The 23462-nt window shown below is 45.8% G+C and overlaps 1 protein-coding gene across 1 annotated transcript; it reads left to right on the top strand.

The window, feature by feature from the left end:
- The first annotated feature begins 1427 nt into the window (after positions 1-1427).
- Positions 1428-23073, top strand: LOC134909570 (uncharacterized). The gene is made up of 2 exons (XM_063916573.1): positions 1428-1541; positions 20665-23073. The coding sequence occupies exon 2, from the start codon at positions 20783-20785 to the stop codon at positions 22988-22990; it is 2208 nt and encodes a 735-aa protein (XP_063772643.1). The 5' UTR covers positions 1428-1541; positions 20665-20782; the 3' UTR covers positions 22991-23073.
- The last annotated feature ends 389 nt before the right edge of the window (positions 23074-23462 follow it).

Here is a 23462-nt window from a genome sequence, read left to right on the forward strand (position 1 = left end):
GGAGGGAGAACACTAAACTGTAGAAGAGGGCATTGGGCTGAATGAAGGGCTCCCGGTACATGACTTCCTGGGTGGTAGGGGGTGTTTAATACACAGGGGAGGGATGGATAGTGGAGTAGGCTTAATATTCATCATTTTCTGGTGGGAGGGCAGCTTGCTTGACTGCAGATATCTCAAGTTCCTGAAAATATATTTCTTTGTTTTGAATGGGTTAAAAAACTAGAGATTCCCACCTTTCAGAAGGTTTTGTGGACTTGGGGATCAGAGTTCAGGAGCCAGAGCAATCCTCCAATGAATATATAAAACTGTATACCAGGCGCGTGGAGCTAGAGCAGGGACCAGCTGCTGGAAGGCTGATATCTCTGGTTCTGGGCACAGTATAGACAAGCTGCCAGCGTCCAGCAAAAGGGGAGAGTCTCAGCTTTTGGATTATACCCTCAGAAAAACTCTAAGTCAGACAGAACCTGAGATATCTGGCTGGGAAGAGCAATTAACAGGCTCGGATGGGGACCACTGCTTTCACGTTGGATATCTCCGGTTCCCCAAGGACGATTTTCAAAAATCTGGTACCCCTGGAAAGAGGGGACCCTCAGCTATCAGCCTAGGGCCCTTATACTCCTGGGGCCCTTGGGCAAGAGCCCATTGAGCCCATACGGAAAGACGGCCCTGCTTCCATTGTCCCCAGCTGTTCTGTGCCGTTCCTACAATAATAGAGGAGCCCCCGAGTGGTGAGCAGCATTAGCTACATGCCGCACTACTTTGACCCACCATCACTAGCTACAGTACTGCCAGCGGTGGGGTATACCTGCTCCTTCACGCACCGCCATATACAGATAGCCAGGCAGTGCTGCAGTTGCATGCTACGCCCCCTCCTGGCTACCAGCTTCTGCTGCTGCTGTGATCCAAGAGCCGGCTGCTCGGAAACAAGTCAACAGCAGTGCGGGGAGCGATGATGACTGCAGCAAGTTAACGGGGAGCAGATAGGCAGAGTTATTGGGGATGGCGCGGGGTGCAGGGTTGCCAAGTGGGGTCTATGTACTAAGCTTTGGATGGAGATAAAGTGGACGGAGATAAAGGACCAACCAATCAGCTCCTAACTGTCATGTCACAGGCTGTGTTGGAGAAATGACAGTTAGGGCTGGTACTTTATCTCCGTCCACTTTATCTCCATCTAAGGCTTAATAAATAGACCCCTATAAAGGTGTGTACACACGGTGAGATTTATCCTTGTGATTTTGTATATGTAGTCCTGGCCCTACTGGACTATCCCTTTCATCTCATCCCTTTGCCCGTGGCGACGCCTCCTTTTCGAATTTGTATCGATTTTTATGTGTAAAATGTTGGAGTGTATGTTGCTGCTGGCAGCAGCTGAACACAAGGTGGAGTTAAAGTGTCACAGAAACTCAGGAAAACAAAACTGAAAGGAACACAAGCTAACAAGGCAGTTCAGCTGTAATCAAATAATTGTACTGTCCCCTAGACCAGCGCAGGATCCACACAGAGATTCACCACTGTGAGAGGGAATAAAAACGTTGACTCAGGTGAGAATATGTTTATGTGCTTTTAAGTATGTGCTAGGCTAGGGCACACTCTGCATTCATGCTATTGAAGGACAGTGAGAACATTTTTTGCTGTTGAGCATTTATTATTATTCAATATGATGCAATATTTTTCTCTTTATTCTATGTTTATTATGTCTGATAATGTGACATCTGTGACCTCAGATAATTTTAAAAGTTGTCATTCTACAGTGTTATTAAACATTGTTAGAACACAGCACTTCACGAACATTGAGCCCCCACTGTTCATTTCCATGTACCTGCTGTTTGTTTCATAACAATAGAGACGCTGGTCATTGGCATATATATAATGGGTGGAGGGTGTACAGTGCATCAGGGACGTGCAGTGAGGTAAACAGCTCAGGAGGCACTGGCTAGTACTAGAGCCAGATTTACACACAATATATGAGCCCAAGGGTTCATGTGGCATTATACAAAGGTGCAGCATTATACTGTATACTGATGTGAGGAAAAGATAGGCAGGGGAGGCAGTGCTGCCATAAGCTTTTTACTCCAGATTTTTGCCTATAAAAATGATTACAATAATACAATATTTCTACACTGTCATATAGTCATAACTCTGGAGTATGACAGGAAAGGCTCTGTTGCACTTCAACGCATGTCACTGGTGCCCACACCACACACCCTGCACACGTATAATTATACTTACCTCTCCGGAGTCCTGTGTCGGCCTTCGCTGCAGAGATCACCTGGAAATGTTCTGGATAGTTGCACGTGTACAGTAGAGAAGTCATGTTCTTGGACACCTACACATACACAGTGGACTCTGGCACAATGCCAGTGTGACGATGAGGGACCCACGCACACCTAAAATATGATCTGCATGATGATTAATGTATAATAACTGCCTGGGAGTATGTCATCTGAATTGAGCAGCCCTTACACTGTATGTACAAAATGTGTGTGTATTGTGTTTCAGATGCTGATCAAAGGTTGGGGTGTTTGGACAGAAGGCTGTTTACTATACAGCAGGGGGGGGGGGGGTAGTTTGGGGTCATGCATACAAACCAGAGAAGACATCATGTAAAAGTAGGGGAAGACAAATTTGTTCTGTCCTTCCTGATTAAGCCCATAAAACCTACACAGTGCTATATACTGGTAAATTCCAGACCCTTAAGCTTCAAGTAATTAAATGCCCCTGGAATCTGCTTGGGTGCCCCTCAGAGGCCTCAGGGCAAACCATTAATTGGTAGGAACCTTGGACTTGCTTGAAGGTGAGACTCTTGGACTTGCTTAGAATTGTGGTTCTTGGACTTGATGAGCGTGGAAATACTTGGACTTGATTGGGGTTGTGGGAAACTCCAGTACTTTTTGGGTGAAACACCTAGAGCCTTCATGAGGGTTTTCACCAATAGCAACCCCCACTGTTCCCTTAGTGCTTATTGTGCACAACAGTACTTAGGGGGGCCCCTGGACTTTATACCTCCAGCAGTAGGAGCTCACCTAGACTGAAGACCCTGAATAGCACTGAATTACTGCTGAGAGTGAGGCACATGGCTACCCAAGGTATGAGGTACGAGCTGGATAAACCCCCATCTGTGCAAGTGTCTTATAACTGCAGATGGGATGCAAGTTCGCAGCCAGGGAGCTAGAGTTGGCAGATGGAGAGCACTACACCAAACCTGGGTAACAGCAGGCAGGGCAGGATTCCGGCAGAGTATCCACAGGACAATGACCAATTCAGGAAACAGGGACCAGTGGTTTACACAATAAGGTTAAACTATAACCAGCACAGAGGGAGTGGCCAGCAAGGTACATAAAGGGCAGTTGATCAATCAGCAAGCAGGCAGTGAGAGGGGAGCTGTTTATCCCTAATGACAAGCAGCTGCACTGCTGCATGTCCAGCCTGAGAGCCCAAAGCTGCCAGTGGCTGCCTATATCCAGGATCCCAGGCATTGCGGCCACCACACCATGGTTGCTAGGCACCAGGTGGGGTTTGTCAGGCTGGGCGGCCGGAAGAGACACAGCATCCTGGTCGCCGGAGACCTGCGTTCAGCCCGGTGGACCATAACATTAATTCTGGTTTTGGAAGGGTTAAAAAACAGAAGGGTGGGGGCACTCAATATAAAGCAACGAATTATGCGTACGATAATTCCATTTCTTTGAAGTACTTCATGGCAGCCATACAATGGGTTAACGACCTATTCCCCTAGCATAGACAGGAGGTTCTTTCTTCTAATACATGCCCACTTTGGCTATATGAGTGTGCCCCTCCCCCTATTCCCTGTCTTTTGAGTGTCTCCGTTATGTCTAGAAGAAAAAACACTCAAACAGGGTGGGCAATTCATGGGCTGCCATGAAGTACTTCAAAGAAATGGAATTATCGCAAGCATAATTCACTGCTTTCTTTTACTTACTTCATGGCAGCCATACGATGGGATATACCAAAGCTGAATTATGGGAGGGACTCACACAAAACAAAACATTTGATGCTTAATATTTAATTAGACCAAGGCCTGTTGTAGGACCTGATTACCAAAGTGAGCTTTAACAATATCCAAAGCATAATGCCTAGAGAAGGTGTGTACAGATGACCATGTTGCTGCTGCACATATGTCTTCAATCGCCACCTGCGCATTCCTAGCCCATGAGACAGAAACTGCCCTAATCGAGTGTGCCTTGATATTCTCCGGAACTTCACGACCATCTTCTTGATATACGAACGTGATCAGCTCTCTTATCCATCTCGCAATGGTTTGCTTTGTCGGCATACACCCTTTGCGTGACCCAACAGATACTAGGAACAGACTCTTCTCTTTCCTGAAGGATTTTACTCTGTCCAGATAAATGGTTATTGCCCTAACCAGATCTAAAGTATGCAACCTGCATTCCTCATCATTCTTTGGTTGAGGGAAAAAAGCTGGTAAGATAATTTCCTGATTGATATGAAAGGCTGACACAACCTTTGGCAGGAAAGACGGGTTTGTTCTCAACACAACCTTATCAGATCATGGGGGTAATTCCAAGTTGATCGCAGCAGGATTTTTGATAGCAACTGGGCAAAACCATGTGCACTGCAGGGGAGGCAGATATAACATGTGCAGAAAGAGTTAAATTTGGGTGGGTTATATTGTTTCTGTGCAGGGTAAATACTGGCTGCTTTATTTTTACACTGCAAATTAGATTGCAGATTGAACACACCACACCCAAATCTAAGGGGCCCTACACACTCGGCGATGCGCCGCCGAGGTGCCCGACGGCCGATACGGCCGACGAGCAACCCGGCGGCGGGGGGGGGGCAGTGACGGGGGGAGTGAAGTTTCTTCACTCCCCCCGTCACCCGGCTGCATTGAAGTGCAGGCAAATATGGACGAGATCGTCCATATTGGCCTGCATGCACAGCCGACGGGAGATCAGCGATGAACGAGCGCGGGGCCGCGCATCGTTCATCGCTGGAGTCTCCACACTGAAAGATATGAACGAGTTCTCGTTCATTTATGAACGAGATCGTTCATATCTTTCAGAATATCGGCATGTGTGTAGGGCCTATAACTCTCTCTGCACATGTTATATCTGCCTCCCCTGCAGTGCACATGGTTTTGCCCAGTTGCTATCAAAAATCCTGCTGCGATCAACTTGGAATTACCCCCAATATTCTTAGATATGGCTATTCTGCCCACAACGCTTGCAATTCTCCAACTCTCCTTGCTGAAGTAACAGCCAGAGGTAGAAATCTGGGAGTCAACGGAGTCATCTGCCGCCGGGCTCCTGCTCTGAAGGGGGGCACCTCTCCTCCCATTCTGTGACACCATTGAATTAAGTTAATTGATATCTGTCGCTGTCTTTTCAGTGGCCGACTTCCTCACTGGTCCCTGCACCTTACAAATCACACCCTCTTTATTATACTGAATATACACATTTTACAAGGGCTACACCCAGGATTAGAAACTACGACCTATTACACTGGAAGCAGTCACCTTACTGATGAAGCTGCTTGTTCCTGTATAGGAAATATGAGCATTTTAACTATATGAAGTTACTTCTCTGACAATTACACATAACTTCATATAGTTAGAATTCTCATGCTTCCTCTACAGGAGCAAATAGCTCCATCAGTAAAGTGTCTGCTGTCAGTGTAACAGGTCATGGGTTCTAATCCTGGGTATGACTGCTAAGAATTGTGTGATTTAAAATAAAAGACAATTAAATGTATAAATACAGTATATACATTTTTTTCAGAACACTTCACACACACACATACGCACACATGCATACATTTATTTATCTTAATATAGGAAATAGGGGGGGGCACCAATATTTATCTTGCCTCCGGGCAACTGGGACGAACTTACGCCACTGGTAACGGCAGTAAGGAAAACTACCTTCCAAGTGAGAAACTTCACCCCAACCTCTTGTAACGGCTCGAACGGATGCTGCGTCAAAGCATTTAAAATTAAATTTAGATCCCAGGGTGCCACTATCGACCTAACTCTTGCTCTTATTCTTTTAACGGCTTGACAGAACTTCTCAATTAACTCATCCTGAAATAATTTTCTGTCCAACAGAACACTCAGAGCTGATATATGCACCTTGAGAGTTGAAACTGCCAAACCCTTGACAAATCCGTCACGAAGAAACTGCAGAACTTGTGCGGTTTCAGCTTTCAACACATCAAACTTATCTTCCGACCAGACAATAAAAGCTCTCCATATTCTATAATAAGCGTCTGTAGAGACCTTCTTCCTGGCCTTTAAAAGCAACTGAACAACCGATTCGGACAGACCCTTGCTTTTTAGTAAACTCCGTTCAATTTCCAAGCCGTAAGCTGAAGACACTGCGGGTTTGGGTATTCTAGAGGGCCTTAATGCAACAGCCTCCGGCCTACTGGTAACCTCCACATTTTTTCCACTGACATCCTCTGTACTGTTGGAAACCAAGTCCTTCTCGGCCAATAAGGGACTACTACAATTACTTCCGCTCTCTCTTCTCTGATCTTCTTCAGTGTTCTGGCTATGAGAGGAAAAGGAGGAAAGACATACCCCAGTCTGAACTCCCACGCTAGAGACAGGGCATCCACTCCTTCTGACGCTGGAAGGTAATACCTCGAGAAGAATCGAGGCAACTTTGTGTTGAGGTCGGTAGCCATGAGATCTATATCGGGTTGCCCGAACCTGTCTACTATACTTTTGAATACTTGAGTATTTAACTCCCACTCCCCGGACTGAACTTTATTTCGACTGAGATAATCTGCCAACACGTTGTCTACGCCTGGAACATGTAGAGCCTTCAGGGACTTCAGATGTTTTTGTGCCCACTGCATGATATACGAGACTTCCAACATGATTGCTCGACTCCTTGTCCCACCTTGGTGATTCAAATAAGCCACTACTGCCGCGTTGTCCGAGAAGACTCTTAGATGTTTCCCTATAAGTTGATCCCGGAATTCGCATATGGCCAACCACACCGCTCTCATCTCGCGCTGATTTGACGAATAACCTGCCTCTGTCGGTGACCATTCTCCTTGACAACTTTGCCTCTGCAGGTGAGCACCCCAACCTGTTAGACTTGCGTCCGTAGTTAAAACTACATACAGGGGCTCCATCAGTGACACCCCTTGCTCGTAATTTTGACTGGTCTTCCACCAGGACAGTGAATCTTTGGCCTCCTTTGTTAGTCTTATTCGATGATGCAAAGGAGTTTTGCTCCTTGAATATTTCAGGGTGTCCCATTGCAACACTCTCATTCTCCACCTTGCCCACTGCACAACGCCTATCGTGGAAGACATCATCCCTAATAGACGCAATGCTATGTGAAAAGGAAATTTGTCCTGTCTTTGAACAGAGTGGATCAGCACCTGTATCTCCGTACGCCTGTCCTCTGAAAGCATGACCACATACTGCCGCGTATATATAAGGACACCCAGAAATTTAAGAACTTGTGTCGGCTCCAAACAACTCTTGAACCAATTCACTAGCCAACCGTGAATTTGCAGAAAGGCCAAGGCTTGATCTAACATTTGCTGTATGTCTCCTCTTGAACTCGCCGCTAAAAGAAGATCGTCGAGGTATGCCCAAATAGTTATCCCTTTTTCTCTGAGGCAGGCTATCAGGGTTACCAATACCTTTCTAAACACCCTCGGCAACGACGTGAGGCCGAACGGCAGACACGTGAACTGGAAATGCCTTCCTTCTATGCAGAACCTTAGGAACTTTCTGTCTTCTCTCCTGATTGGAATATGGAAATATGCATCCTTGAGATCTATTGATGCCAAAAAATCTCCCTTCCTTATTCCCAATAGGACTGACTTTAGCGTCTCCATATGAAATTTTCTTTTCTGTATTCTTTGATTGAGATCCCTCAAATCTAGAATTGTTCTGAAGCCACCTGAGGACTTCTTCACTAGGAAAAGACGAGAATAGAATCCCCTCTCTCTCTCTCTCTCTCTCTCTCTCTCTCTCTCTCTCTCTCTACAACTGGAACCTCCTCCACCACTTTTGAGGAGCATAGTGATTGGAGACTTTCTTCTAGGGCAGCCAACTCTTGAACTAAAGATGGTGTTCTTGACTTTGCAAATTTGTCCCTTTTTGGAATTGCCGTGAACTCGAGACGGTATCCCTCTGAAACAATATCCAGAACCCATCTGTCGGAAATATTTGCCGACAGATGCCGAGATTCTGCCCCCTACTGGTGTTGATGTAAGGGGACATACACCGTCATTGCCTCTGACCACTTCTTCTATATCCTCTACGAAAGGACTGACGTGTCACACCTGAATTACATCTGTCCTCATACTGACGTCTGAATCGATCTGCATAAGGACGGCCAGGCCTGTACAATCTTGCTTGCCTAAATTGCTGCCTAGAAGACGAAGCTGGATACCTGCTACGCTTATCCTGTGGTAATTTCACCGACTTTCCACCTGACATCCTCTGAATCATAGTCTCCAGCTTGTTTCCAAACAACAATGATCCCTCATAAGGAAGCGTAACTAACCTATTTTTAGAATGTGCATCCGCTGCCCAAGATCACAACCACAGCGCTCTCCTGGCCATAATACCTGAGGTCATTGATTTTGTGGAAAATTCCAGAACATCAAGCGACGCCTCACAGATATACTCCACTGCTCTCTGTATAATACTAAAATTTTTTGAAAGACAATTTCTAGAAGCATCATCTTGTACATCTGTCTGCATCATAGAACACCATAACCTCAAGGCTCTGGACACAGAGGCTATGGCCACACCAGATTTTAAGGACACAGATGTAGAAATATGCAACCTTTTCAGAGCATTTTCCATCCTCTTATCCATAGAATCTTTCAACACCGCGCCATCTTCAAGGGGTATCGTGGTTCTAGTTGTTACCTCCGCCACCGGCGCATCAACTTTAGGAACACCACACCACATAAGGAACTCCTCATCCACAATTGGATACATATGGTTAATTTTCTTAAAACTGCCAACCCTTTTATCTAGCTGCAGCCATTCCTTACGAATGATGTCCTTTACCACCTTGTGCACAGGAAAGGACCTCGCTTTCTTTGTCCTATCCTCAAATAAAGGATCTTGTTCGCCTTCCTGAACAGATTCCTTATATTTCATTGTCTTGTAGATGTTTTTAAGCATGACATCCACCAACTCGGTATTAAATGACCTGTCATCATCCTGAACCTGTCCAGATTCTACACTGGAATCCTTATCCCAATCATCCTGCAGTGATAAATTTGGGGACTCTTCATCAAAATCTAGACTAGACTGCGACCTAGACCGTTTAGGCCCATGCATAAATTCTTCCTTGGTAACAAAGGATTTTTTTCATCCACACCATCAGTTCAGTGAGCTGATCAGAAGCTTTCACTGGTACACTGGGCGCAGTTTCCTCCATGCAATTACTACATATAACATCCTCCTGATTCCCAGAAAAGAACTGATCACATGCCGGACATTTTCTGGCCACATTCTTTCTCTTGCGTAATTTCTTTTTAGCTGGCTGAGACACACTGCAGAGAATATATTCAAAGAAAAGAAAAAAGAAATACCTAATCACCTAACTATCTAAAAGCAAGAATATACATAAGTAGTCCTCTATGAGGACTTACCTCGGCTGGACCTTATCACGTGACTTATGGGACACAGGCTCATCCATGCTGCAAACTGCTGACATGCACTTTCACAGTGTCAGGGAACAGAAAATCTTACCTTGCTTTACACAGGCAGCCCACTGACTCCAGCTGAGCAATCACTTCCTGAAACTCCAGCTGAGCAATCACTTCCTGAAACTCCAGCTGAGCAATCACTTCCTGAAACTCCAGCTGAGCAATCACTTCCTGAAACTCCAGCTGAGCAATCACTTCCTGAAACTCCAGCTGAGCAATCACTTCCTGAAACTCCAGCTGAGCAATCACTTCCTGAAACTCCAGCTGAACAATCACTTCCTGAAACTCCAGCTGAGCAATCACTTCCTGAAACTCCAGCTGAGCAATCACTTCCTGAAACTCCAGCTGAGCAATCACTTGAGACTGTGTGATGAAATCATGTGAGCTTTCTTGGCACTGACGCCGCTCACTACCTCCTCTGGTCCCTGCACATGCGCAGACTGGCGCCGCGCTGACTACCAGGACCATCCATGGGAGCCGCGCTACCGCTGTGAGCACCCAGCCCTGACGCCACTCACTTCCGCCCGGCCACAGTAAGGGAGTGACATGCAGCCTTCCATGTAACATCCAGAAGCTGTGTGACCCCCGTGAGCATACGGCCCTGACGCCGCTCACTTCCGCCCGGCTATTGGAGGATCTGTAACGCACGGCTTTCCGCCCCCAGAAGCCGCGTCACCATAGTGAGCTTCCAGCCCTGACGCTGCTCACTTAACTGAATACCACAGGCTTGTAAGTACTCCGAATTGCCATATTCACTATAAAAAGGGCCTATAAACTAATTTAGGAGCCCCAAACAGCAGCACCGCCGCACTACAAAAATAATAAACCTACTTCTGTCTATACTACTAGGAGACAGGAAAAAAGACAGGGAATAGGGGGAGGGGCACACTCATATAGCCAAAGTGGGCATGTATTAGAAGAAAGAACCTCCTGTCTATGCTAGGGGAATAGGTCGTTAACCCATCGTATGGCTGCCATGAAGTAAGTAAAAGAAATTGTTAATTTTCGTGAGGCGATCCATCAATCAAAATCCAACCAAGCTCCAGTAAGAGACTCTGTTTTTCCCTCATTCATTTTTTGATCTTGAAATTGTCGTAACTTGTGTGAACTTTTAATAGTTATTATAATCTTTGTAACCTTTTGTAACCATAAGCTTAGAAGTGTTTACTTAAAATTAAAACCTAATTTTTAATTCTGATACTCAGTGATTCTTAAGTTCACGACCTCCAAAGGTCATAAGATACTGATTCAAAGGTATATTCTTCTGGTAAATCATAACCGAAGAGACGCAGTGGGTGTGGCATCACCCAGTCCAAATTCTTGGTGGTGGCAGAATAGGTGTTTTAATAATAAGGTAACCGGCAGACATCACCCGTCACGACCATCCCTCTTAACTAGCGATCTGAGGGCCTTATTCAGCAGCTGACACTGCTGCGATGTGATTGGATTACTCCAGGTCCTGGCGCAGTGTGCATGCGCAGGGTCCGCTATGCACGTGCGCCATCCGGGGTGATGTGATCACATCTCAGTGATGCAAATGCCTCTGCGTGGTTGACAGGTAGGGACAATGCAGCAAAAATGAGGGCGGGGCCATTTTCGGGGCAGTGGCGTGATGTCACACTCGGTCACTGAGGCGGAAAACATGTCGGCGACCCGACTGCCTTCGCTGCCAGGCTTTCCTTCCTGCTGGGAAGGGGCATGGCCACACAATAGTACCCCCCAATTAAAATTACGCCACACAGTAGTGCAACTTTATTCATATTTTATCATGCGATAGTGTCCCTTATTCATATAATATCACACAGTCATACCACTTTACCTTATATATGTTACTCCTCACATATATTACCTTATATATGTTTTTCCTAACATTACACTGAAATGCTCTTTATTCACATTACACCACACCATATTGCTCTTTATTCACATCAGACCACACAGTAGTGCCCTTTCTATACGTTACGCCACACAGTAAAGCACCTTACACACATAATGCCACACATTAGTAATGCCTTTATACACATAATACAATACAGTAATGCCCCTTACATATATGACACACATTATTAATGTCCTTATAAACATAATGCTCCTTACACATTATGCCAATCTTTATTAATGCCCTTATACACATAATGCACTTTATACATACGACACACATTATTAATGTCTTTATAAACATAATGCACTTTACACATTATGCCAATCTTTATTAATGCACTTATACACATAATGGCCCTTACACATGTGCTGCACATTATTAATGCCCTTATACACATAATGACACACATAGTGCCCCTTACACATATGCCGCACATTATTAATGTACAGTATTTATACACATGACACACATAATGCCCTATACACATATGCCGAACACTACTGCACAACCAACCCACCCGCACACAGCACTCACATGGCCGCTAACACTGTGACCTCTGCCTCTGCTTGGATACAGATGTGTCCATCTTGCCTCAATACACTATGCAGCAGGAGATGCCCGGCACGAGTCAGCTGGCAGCTCTGCTAGCATCGGGCACCTTTTATGATGAAAATGTGTCTTATGTGCATTATTATGTGGCTAGGATGCACAAGCAGCTTCTGCTGATTAAAATTGTATGCGGCATGCCTATATTCTGCGTACAGTTGTGGCTGTATCTGCATACGAAATGCTACCTTAGAGTGATTCCAGGAATACACTGTAACATAGCATTTTGTATGCAGATACAGCCGCAGTCACACACAGAATATAGGTATGCCGCATATCATTTCTCTTACGTCCTAGAGGATGCTGGGGTCCACTTTAGTACCATGGGGATAGACGGTTCCGCAGGAGCCTTTGGCACTTTAAGACTTTTCAACAGTGTGAACTGGCTCCTCCCTCTATGCCCCTCCTCCAGACGTCAGTTTAGAAAATGTGCCCGGGAGACTGGCTGCACATCAGTGAAGCTCTACTGAGTTTTGCTGAAAAAGACTTTGTTAGGTTTTTTATTTTACAGGGAAGCTGCTGGCAACAGTTCCCTGCTTCGTGGGACTTAGGGGGGGAAGTAGGAACCAACTTCTCAGTTAGTTTAATGGCTCTGCTTCCGCTGACAGGACACCATTAACTCCTGAAGGGTACTGAACACAGCCCTTGCCTGGCTGCTGCTCACTCCCACAGCACTGCCGCCACCTTCTAACAGAGCCAGAAGTCAGAAGGCTGGTGAGTATTAACCGGAGACCTGCAGAGAGGGGCCCTCCGGTCATCATGGCGGCATAAAGGTACCAGCACAGCGCGGGATGCTGCGCAGCAACATGTCTCTCAGCACAGGGTGCAGAGCGCGCGGAGGTGGGGGGACATGATAAATCCTTACTCTCACTGGCAAAATGTACATACATCATACTTGCCTACTCTCCCGGAATGGCCGGGAGGCTCCCGAAAATCGGGTGACCCTCCCGGCCCCCCGGAAGAGCAGGCAAGTCTCCCGATTTGCGGGGTCCCCCCCTGCCCGTCCGCCCACTTAGTGTGTAAAGTGGGCGGTCCGGGCAGTCGATCATAGCCACGCCCCCTGCAGTGTAATGCCGGTGATCGCAGCATTACAGAGCGGGGTGCGTGGCTTAAAGAAGGTATCACTGTGACCCCGCCCTTGCTCCGCCCCCGTCCCGCCCTTGCTCCGCCCTGTCCCGCCTCCGGCCACCCCCTCCTTTACAGCACAGCCTCCCCTGCCCGCCCGCTGAGCCGACCTGGCTGCTCTCTCCCGCAAAGAGCAGCCAGAATATCGGTAAGTATGACATACCTGTACATGTGAGCCACTGATGTACACTACCCCTGCCAGTATAAATATTACTGTGGCTGAACCGTGCCATTACAGGGGCGGGGCTTCACCTCAGGGGGCGGGGCTTGTAACACTCATTTGGCGCCATTTTCTCCTCACAGAGACGCCGGAGCGCTGATCCTACAGGCTGCTTCTCCTCACACATCGCTGATACAAGTACCAGGGTGTTATAGAAGGGGAGCCCATAAATTATTGTAGTCTGCGGGCTTCACATTGGATATAAAGCGCTGTTTTGGTATATATGTATATTCACTGTATGTAATACATATAGGGCGCGTGGTGTGCACTGGCAATTCCCTCTGGGTCCCTCTGACAGACATTAGTGTAGGTCTGTCCCCATTAGCTCCCGTGTGTGTAAGTGGTGTGACTGTACATGCGTGTATCATATCTAGAGAAAGTAGTTCCCCAGAGGAACCCATTTTGGAGGCACAAGAGTGTTCTGAGCATGTGTGGGTGAGAAAGCTGCAGAGTAATATGGCTAAACTAGCAAGGAAATTCTCTGAGTCTGAAGAACAGACAAAGCATTGGAGACAGTCTGTGGAAGATGCTTTATTTGCTGATTCACCTACAACGTCCACTCGGGACCCCTCCAGTTCCCAGAAAAGGTCCCTGGCCCAAATTATGCAAAAGGACACTGACACAGATTCCGACACTGATGTTGACACTGGGGATTTGAGGGGGGTAGATACCAAGCTGGCTAAGAGTATTAAATGTATGATAGTCGCTATAAAAGAGGTGTTGGAATTTCCTGACACCACACCTCCACCTGAGGAAAAAGATTATTTTAAATTAAATAAAAAACAGGTGGTGACTTTTCCTCCGTCTAAGGACTTAAATGCCTTTTTTGAGGAATCCTGGGCTAACCCGGAAAAGAAATTTGCTATCCCTAAAAGGTTGCGGGTAGCATACCCTTTCCCTGAAGAGGATAGGCGTAAGTGGGAGTCACCCCCAATGATAGACACCTCAGTCTCTAGGTTGTCAAAGAAAATAATTTTGCCTGCCCCGGGGTCAGCTTCATTAAAAGAACCTGCTGACCGCAAATTAGAGACGACTTTAAAGTCCATCTATGTTGCTATGGGTACATTACTCAGACCCACAATTGCTTCTGCGTGGGTAGGTAACGCAGTTGAAAAGTGGGCAAATAACTTGATTGTTAATATTGACACGGTCGATAAGGATGACATGCTGCAAATTCTAGGTCATATCAAAGACTCTGCAGGTTACTTGGTTGAGGCTATGAAGGACGTAGGCTTACTGGGCTCACAGGCCTCTGCCATGGCGATTTCAGCCCGCAGGGCGCTCTGGATCCGTCAATGGAATGCTGACGCAGAATCCAAAAGAAATATTGAGGCGCTCCCTTACAATGGTGAGGCCCTCTTTGGAGAGAAATTAGATGCCATGATATCAACTACTACATCTGGCAAGTCAGCATTTCTGCCGTCGGCAGCTGCTCCGGCTAAAAAAGTATATCATTCTCATACTATGCAGTCCTTTCGGCCCAACAAGTACGAAAAGGCTAAAACTACTACTTTTTTCACAGGAAATGGGAGAGGAAAAGGTAGAAAATCTACAATACCCTCAGGCTCCCAGGAGCAGAAGTCAGCAACTACTTCTGCAAAAGCCACAGAATGATGCTGGGGCTCCTCTGCGGGAGAGCGATTGGGTGGGGGCATGTCTACTATTTTTCAGCCAGGCCTGGCTTTGTCCAGACCTGGATCCTTGGATTTTAAAGATATTATCCCAAGGTTACAAGTTGGAATTTCAAGACATTCCCCATGCTGATTATTCAAATCAGCCTTGCCAGTTTCCGCTCAAGACAGCTCAAATGTTCTGAACGCAATACACAAATTGTGTCAAGACAAAGTAATTGCCTTTGTTCCTGCCGAACAAAGGAACCAAGGCTTTTATTCAAGCCTGTTTGTGGTATCGAAGCCGGATGGCTCGGTCAGACCGATTTTAAACCTAAAATCTCTGAATCTCTATTTAAAAAGTTTCAAATTCAAGATGGAATCCTTGAGAGCAGTGATTTCCAGCTTGGAAGAAAAGGAATTTCTGGTGTCAGTGGACATCAAGGGTTCTTACTTGCATGTCCCCATTTACCCGCCACATCAAGCATACCGGAGGTTTGCGGTTTAGGATTGCCATTACCAATTCCAGGCATTACCGTTCGGGCTCTCCACGGCTCCGAGAATATTCACCAAGGTGATAGCGGAGATGATGGTTCTCCTTCGTAAACAAGGAGTCAACATAATTCCATACTTAGACGATCTCCTCATAAAAGCGAGATCCAGGGACAAGCTACTCCAGAGCATAGCATTATCCCTGAAGGTGCTTCAACAGCACGGTTAGATCATCAATTTTCCAAAAACCCAGTTGGAACCGACAATGAGATTATCATTTTTGGGAATGATACTGGACACCGAGGTACAGAGAATATTTCTACCAGTGGAAAAGGCTCAGGAGATCCAGAGCATGGTCAAACAACTTTTGAGACCAAGAACAGTATCAATTCATCAGTGCATTCGCCTGTTGGGGAAAATGGTAGCGGCTTACGAGGTGCTACAATATGGCCGTTTCCATGCCATGGTCTTCCAGTGGGACCTACTGGACAAGTGGTCAGGGTCGCATCTCCACATGCATCTAAGGATAATCTTGTCAGTGAAAGCTAGAATTTTGCTCCTGTGGGGGCTACAAATTTCTCACCTCCTGGAGGGACGCAGGTTCGGGATTCAGGCCTGGATCCTGGTGACCACGGATGCAAGTCTCCGAGGATGGGGAACAGTCACGCAAGGAGAAAGCTTCCAAGGAAGATGGTCAAGTCAAGAAATTCGCCTTCACATAAACATTCTGGAGTTGAGAGCTGTGTACAACAGCCTTCATCAAGCCGCACACCTTCTTCAAGGTTGTCCCATACAGATCCAGTCAGACAATGTAATGGCAGTAGCTTACATAAACCGTCAAGGCGGAACAAAAAGCAGGGCGGCAATGGCAGAGGTGACAAAGATACTCCTCTGGGCAGAAAGACATGCAAAAGCTCTGTCGCCAATTTTCATTCCGGGAGTGGACAACTGGGAAGCAGACTTCCTCAGCAGACACGATCTCCATCCAGGAGAATGGGGCCTCCACCCAGAAGTCTTTGCGGAGGTAACAAGTTGTTGGGGCGTTCCTCAAGTGGACATGATGGCATCTCGTCTCAACAAGAAGCTTCCGACATATTGTTCCAGGTCGAGAGACCCACAAGTAATAGCAGTGTATGCACTGGTGACCCAGTGGGTGTTCAGTCGGTGTATCTGTTCCCTCCACTTCCACTTGTTCCAAAGGTTCTCAAGATCATCAGAAGAACAAGAGTTCGAGCAATTCTCATTGCTCCAGACTGGCCAATGAGGGCCTGGTATCCAGATCTTCAGGAGTTATTACTGGAAGATCCTCGGCCTCTTCCTCTTCGCGAGGACCTGCTTCAGCAGGGGCCGTTAGTTTATCAGGACTTACCGTGGCTGCGTTTGATGGCATGGCTGTTGAGCGCCAGATCCTAGCCCGTAAGGGTATTCCCAATGAAGTCATTACCACACTTATTCTGGCCAGGAAAGGGGTAACGTCCAAACATTACCATCGTCTTTGGAGAAAATATGTATCTTGGTATGAATCCAAGAAGTCTCCTGTGATGGAGTTTCAATTAGGACGTCTTCTCCTATTTCTACAGGCGGGTGTGGATGCTGGATTGAGATTAGAATCTATCAAGGTTCAGATTTCGGCCTTGTCAGTTTTCTTTCAGAAACAATTGGCTTCTCTCCCTGAGGTCCAGATGTTCGTAAAGCGGGTTCTGCGCATCCAACCTCCCTTTGTGCCTCCTGCGGCGCCATGGGATCTTAATGTGGTGTTGCAGTTCCTTAAATCGGACTGGTTTCAGCCTCTACAAGACATAGAGTTGAAGTTTCTCACTTGGAAAGTGGTCATGTTATTGGCCTTGGCCTCAGGCAGACGGGTGTCTGAGTTAGGAGCTCTTACACACGAGAGTCCTTACTTAATATTTCATGAAGATAGGGCTGAACTAAGAACACATCAGCATTTTCTTCCGAAGGTTGTGTCTTCTTTTCATATCAACCAACCAATCAGCCAGTGGCTTCTGACACCTCAGCCGTCTCAAAATCCTTGGATGTCGTCAGAGCGTTGAGGATTTATGTTGCAAGAATGGCTAGGATAAGGAAAACAGAATCTTTGTTTGTCCTCTATGACCCCAAAAAGATTGGGGGTCCTGCTTCTAAGCAGACTATTGCGCGCTGGATCAGGGGTACCATTCAGCACCCTCATTCCACGGCAGGATTGCCGTTACCGACTTCGGTAAAAGCCCACTCTACAAGGAAAGTGGGTTCGTCCTGGGCGGCTGCCCGGGGTGTCTCAGCATTGCAAATCTGCCGAGCTGCTACTTGGTCAGGGGAAAACACGTTTGCTAAGTTTTATAAGTTTGACACCTTGGCTGCTGACGACCTAAAATTTGGTCAGTCAGTTCTGCAGGAACATTAGCACTTTCCTGCCCGTACTGGGAGCTTTGGTATATCCCCATGGTACTAAAATGGACCCCAGCATCCTCTAGGACGTAAGAGAAAATAGGATTTTAATTACCTGCCGGTAAATCCTTTTCTCGTAGTCCGTAGAGGATGCTGGGCGCCCGCCAAGTGCTCATTTTTCCTGCTGATTACGTTTATCTTGATTGCACATTTTTTCATGTGTTCAGTTGTTAAGAGCTGTTGCGTTATGCATGCTGGTTGGCATGACTTATGTTAAAGGCCATGTTAACCGACATGTTGTTTATGGATGGTGTGAGCTGGTGTGAATCTCGCCACAAGTTTAATAGTAATTCCTCTCTTGAGAATGTCCATCTCCTCGGGCACAGTTCCTATACTGAGGTCTTGAGGAGGGACATAGAGGGAGGAGCCAGTTCACACTGTTGAAAAGTCTTAAAGTTCCAAAGGCTCCTGCGGAACCGTCTATACCCCATGGTACTAAAATGGACCCCAGCATCCTCTACGGACTACGAGAAAAGGATTTACCGGCAGGTAATTAAAATCCTATTTTTAATCAGCAGAAGCTGCTTGTGCCCATAGGCATACCAAATGCCCTAGGCAGTTGCCTAGTTTTCCTATGCCTAGGGCCGTCTCTGATCAGACCAACCAACTGCGGCCACCCCAGCATAAGCACAGCAACACCCCTGGGCCACAGCACACACTTTGGGAACCTCTAGACTAACCCATGATTTACGATTATTTTGCCTTCTGATTACTCTGCAGTTTTGTCAGAGCCATTAGTTTCAATGGTACTGAGCCTGATTCAGGTTTGTCTAAAAAGCAAAAAAGCGCACTAATGGGCAAAACCATGTTGCACTGCAGGTTGGGCAGATGTAACATGTGCAGAGAGAGTTAGATTTGGGTGATATGTGTTCAAACTAAAATCAAAATTGCAGTGTAAAAATAAAGCTTTCTAACATTTGCGGGCTACATGCAAAAGCAGCTTGTATTTACCCTGCACAGAAACAATATAACCCACCCAAATGTAAATCTCTCTGCATATGTTACATCTGCCCCACCTGCAGTGCAACGTGGTTTTGCTCAGTTGTGTGCTTTTTTGCTTTGCTTACAAACCGGAATCAAGCCAATTGTTACGTACTGTGACCACTGAACCATTTACCAGATGACATTATGGTTAGAATTTGATATGACGATGTAACATGGGCATATGGGGACAAGCCTTGGAGAGTGATACAGTAGAGAGAGATAAACTACCAGCCATTATGGGATAAACTACCAACCAATAAAGGATCATCAGGTAGTGCAGCAGCTTTGGGCTCGGCTGCCATGGTGAAGGCTAGGACCATAATCCACCGTGGCAATAAAATGCAGCGTCCCGGTCGCCTAACAATGGGGGTAATTCCAAGTTGATCGCAGCAGGATTTTTGATAGCAACTGGGCAAAACCATGTGCACTGCAGGGGAGGCAGATATAACATGTGCAGAGAGAGTTAGATTTGGGTGTGGTGTGTTCAATCTGCAATCTAATTTGCAGTGTAAAAATAAAGCTGCCAGTATTTACCCTGCACAGAAATAAAATAACCCACCCAAATCTAACTCTTTCTGCACATGTTATATCTGCCTCCCCTGCAGTGCACATGGTTTTGCCCAGTTGCTATCAAAAATCCTGTTGCGATCAACTTGGAATTACCCCCAATAGTCGGGACCAGCTGAAGAATGTGGGCGGTTTATAACAACTAATTGCTCAAATTACATTTTTTCTTCAATATTTCACCAACATTACCTGGGAAATTAAAAAATAGGAATGAGTTGACTATGTAGGAAAAAGGGCTTTGGAAATATGTTATGTATAGAAAAGGTTCAAGCACATGTAAAATAGATGTATAGATGATGAATATGTATGTATGCAAACTGCAAAATGTTGTGATAATACATACAAGCGCCCAATAAAGGGACCGACCGTAGTTCAGACTCCTTCCATAAATGATTTTCAATGTTATGCAACAAAGAAAAGAGTGCATATAGTGATGTACCGTTTTAAAATTTAATATACAATCACATAAAACATACGGCAGTTCTACAAGCATGAGGATTTATATTCCACGGCAACTGCGGCTGTCACTTCCTCGTTCGTCTGGTCTGCAAACTATCGCACCTGGTCTCCCCTTGGATGTTAGGCTTTTAACATCCAAGGGGAGACCAGGTGCGATAGTTTGCAGACCAGACGAACGAGGAAGTGACAGCCGCAGTTGCCGTGGAATATAAATCCTCATGCTTGTAGAACTGCCGTATGTTTTATGTGATTGTATATTAAATTTTAAAACGGTACATCACTATATGCACTCTTTTCTTTGTTGCATAACATTGAAAATCATTTATGGAAGGACTCTGAACTACGGTCGGTCCCTTTATTGGGCGCTTGTATGTATTATCACAACATTTTGCAGTTTGCTTGAGATTATTCTCTTGGTGGAGGTATATATGAGAGTTACCTCTGTGTGATTGGTACATTAACTAGCTGCCTATTCCTAGAGCGCACTGAAAATTGTCTATCCTTTTTGATCTTTCCATGAATGTATGCAGTGTACACGGTAGCAGGGGTGTCACATGGAGAAGATGCAGATCTCACCAAATTTGTTTTTTTTCCTTTAGAGTAATCTAAGAAGAGGAAGTGACAGACAATGAACAAACGCTGAACTTCAGTGCTACCATAGTGCTTGAATCAGCTCCTAAATTTCCATTATAATAGCCCCTTACCTCTACATTGGCCATGCAGCGCCCAGCAGCAGCCATCCCGATCTTTGATGAATCCCACCTATTCTTGCCTTTAACATCAAACCCATCCAATCCTAATATGGATTATCTGCAGTGTCCAGCAACAGGACATATTTATTGCCTAGCAACAGGGAGTTTATACCAAGTGTCAACAACAATTCCACTATCTACTAACATCCAGCCTTTATTACAGAGTAAACAAAGATATTCTCCTTTACTTCCCAGCAACCCTGCCCCATGCACAGAGCAGGTGTCTTCCATAAACCCTGTTAACAATCTAGATCCAACCGAACGGTGTAATACATCTTCAATAACTCCAGATGGTCAGGGCAAAAATCCTCCAAGCATCAAGAGCAAATCTAAGAAATATCACCAATGCAACCCCTCTGCACAAAGTAAAATCAAATCTTCTACAAACCCACCGAGTAATTCTACTCCAACCACCAAGAATAAAAAGAAACATACGAAAATCATCCAGGATAAACCTGTTCCTATACAAGCCAATCCTGCGGCTCCTAAAAAGGAATCTGCATCAGCCAAATGGTGTAATACATCTTCAATAACTCCAGATGGTCTGGGCAAAAATCCTTCAAGCATCAAGAGCAAATCTAAGAAATCTCCCCAATGCAACCCCTCTGCACAAAGTAAAATCAAATATTCTACAAACCCACCGAGTAATTCAACTCCAACCACCAAGAATAAAAATAAACATACGAAAATCATCCAGTATAAACCTGTTCCTATACAAGCCAATCCTGCGGCTCCTAAAAAGGAATCTGCATCAGCCAAACGGTGTAATACATCTTCAATAACGACAGATGGTCAGGGCAAAAATCCTCCAAGCATCAAGAGCAAATCTAAGAAACCTCCCCAATGCAACCCCTCTGCACAAAGTAAAATCAAATCTTCTACAAACCCACCGAGTAATTCTACTCCAGCCACCAAGAAAAAAAAGAATAAAAAGAAACATACGAAAATCATTCAGGATAAACCTGTTCCTATACAAGCCAATCCTGCGGCTCCAATAAAGAAATCTGCATCAGCCAGACGGAACAAACCTACTCGGTCTTCCAAGGTGAAGACTTCCAAATCATTCAAAAGAAAATCTGGTCCAAAAACAAGCACCACACATCCTCCAATAACCCAGATCAAACTAGCCTCACACTCCAAGAGGCATTCTACAACTATTGCCCGCCGGCGCCGTAAACCCAAATTATCTATCTGGAGTATCCTTGTGCCTTTCAACAGAAGAAAACGACCTAAAAAATCTCTTCAACGTGATAAACAGGAACCTGTTTGGAGTAGTCAGTGTAAGAATTGCATGATGGCATCTTCAGTACATGAGATTATTCACAGTCGGTTCACAAAGAATGAAAATGAGCGCATGCCCGTATCACAGCTGCGAGCTATGCTGAGTTCACGACATAAGAAATCGAAGGCACTCCAGGAGAGGATAAGACGTATGGAAGAGGAGGCCATTCATAAATTCAAAAAGCTGAATTTGGAAAAATACAAACTGAAACTAAAAGTGGAAGACAAGGGCCTGCTCAGCCACCCAAAGAAGCCTTGGCTGGTAAGTTTAGTCAGGAAGGTGATAGACAGGAGTGGAAAAGAAGGCAGCTGGCCCTTACTGGTGAAGTGTTTATACAAGCACCCTGATAGCACACTGCGACAGGCCAGCAAACACCGTTCTTTCTGTCTGACGTGGATTGATCCCTCTTACATCCTACGGAGGGACCATGCCTACTACACCCAAATTCAGTGCCATATGGCAATAACTGAAACTTCTTATGCAGAGTTGCTGGTCCATACAAATAAAGAGACCACCATTGTTCCTGTATATTTTGACAATGATTTTTGGGTACAGACAGAAGCCACACTGGATGCATTCTTCACTGAAAATGTACTGCCTTATTTCAGAAAGAATAACATTGAGCCAAATGAAAGCAGAGATTCATTCAAAACTGAGCCAAATGAAAGCAGAGATTCATTCAAAACTGAGCCAAATGAAAACAGAGACTCATTCAAAACTGAGCCAAACGAAAACAGAGACTTATTCAAAACTGAGCCAAATGAAAACAGAGACTCATTCGAAACTGAGCCAAACGAAAACAGAGACTCATTCAAAACTGAGCCAAATGAAATCAGAGACTCATCTGAATCGTTGGAGACAGAGGGCCTAATTCAGGTTGGATCACAGTAAGCAGTAAGCGATCCAACCGCAATAGCTAAAAGGATACGGGCGCATGCACAGCACCTGACCTGTGCATGCGCCTTCATTTTCCGGGGGGGGGGGGGGGGGGGCACAGAAAATGCGACCGCCTGGCAATTAGGCAGAGGCGTTCGCGTATGTGGCAATGCTCAGTTCCTAGGCGGAGATGGAGTGTTGTGGGGGCAGCGGCGGCCAAACAGGGGTATCGTCGCTGGAACAAGCGGTGTGGGCATGATCGCGGTGGGTGAGCGATGTCACATGCAGCCACCGCGATCAGGAACATGGTGGCAGGCCTCCTGCTGGCGCAGCTAAGCTGCGCTGGCATGAGACAATCACAAAATATACGATGAAGCAGAAATTGCAATGCGATCGTAATTTCTGTTTCATCAAGTGGGGAGGCGGCGGTCAGCATGCTGGGCGGCCTTGCCCTGCGATGGGCGGCCCCCAGCATGCAAACAAAAAG

This window comes from Pseudophryne corroboree, chromosome 4 (assembly GCF_028390025.1).
Source record: "Pseudophryne corroboree isolate aPseCor3 chromosome 4, aPseCor3.hap2, whole genome shotgun sequence".
Lineage (NCBI taxonomy): Eukaryota > Metazoa > Chordata > Amphibia > Anura > Myobatrachidae > Pseudophryne > Pseudophryne corroboree.

Coding starts and splice junctions, on each gene's coding strand:
- LOC134909570 (XM_063916573.1), top strand. CDS start 20,783: ATGCAGCGCCCAGCAGCAGCCATCCCGATCTTTGATGAATCCCACCTA.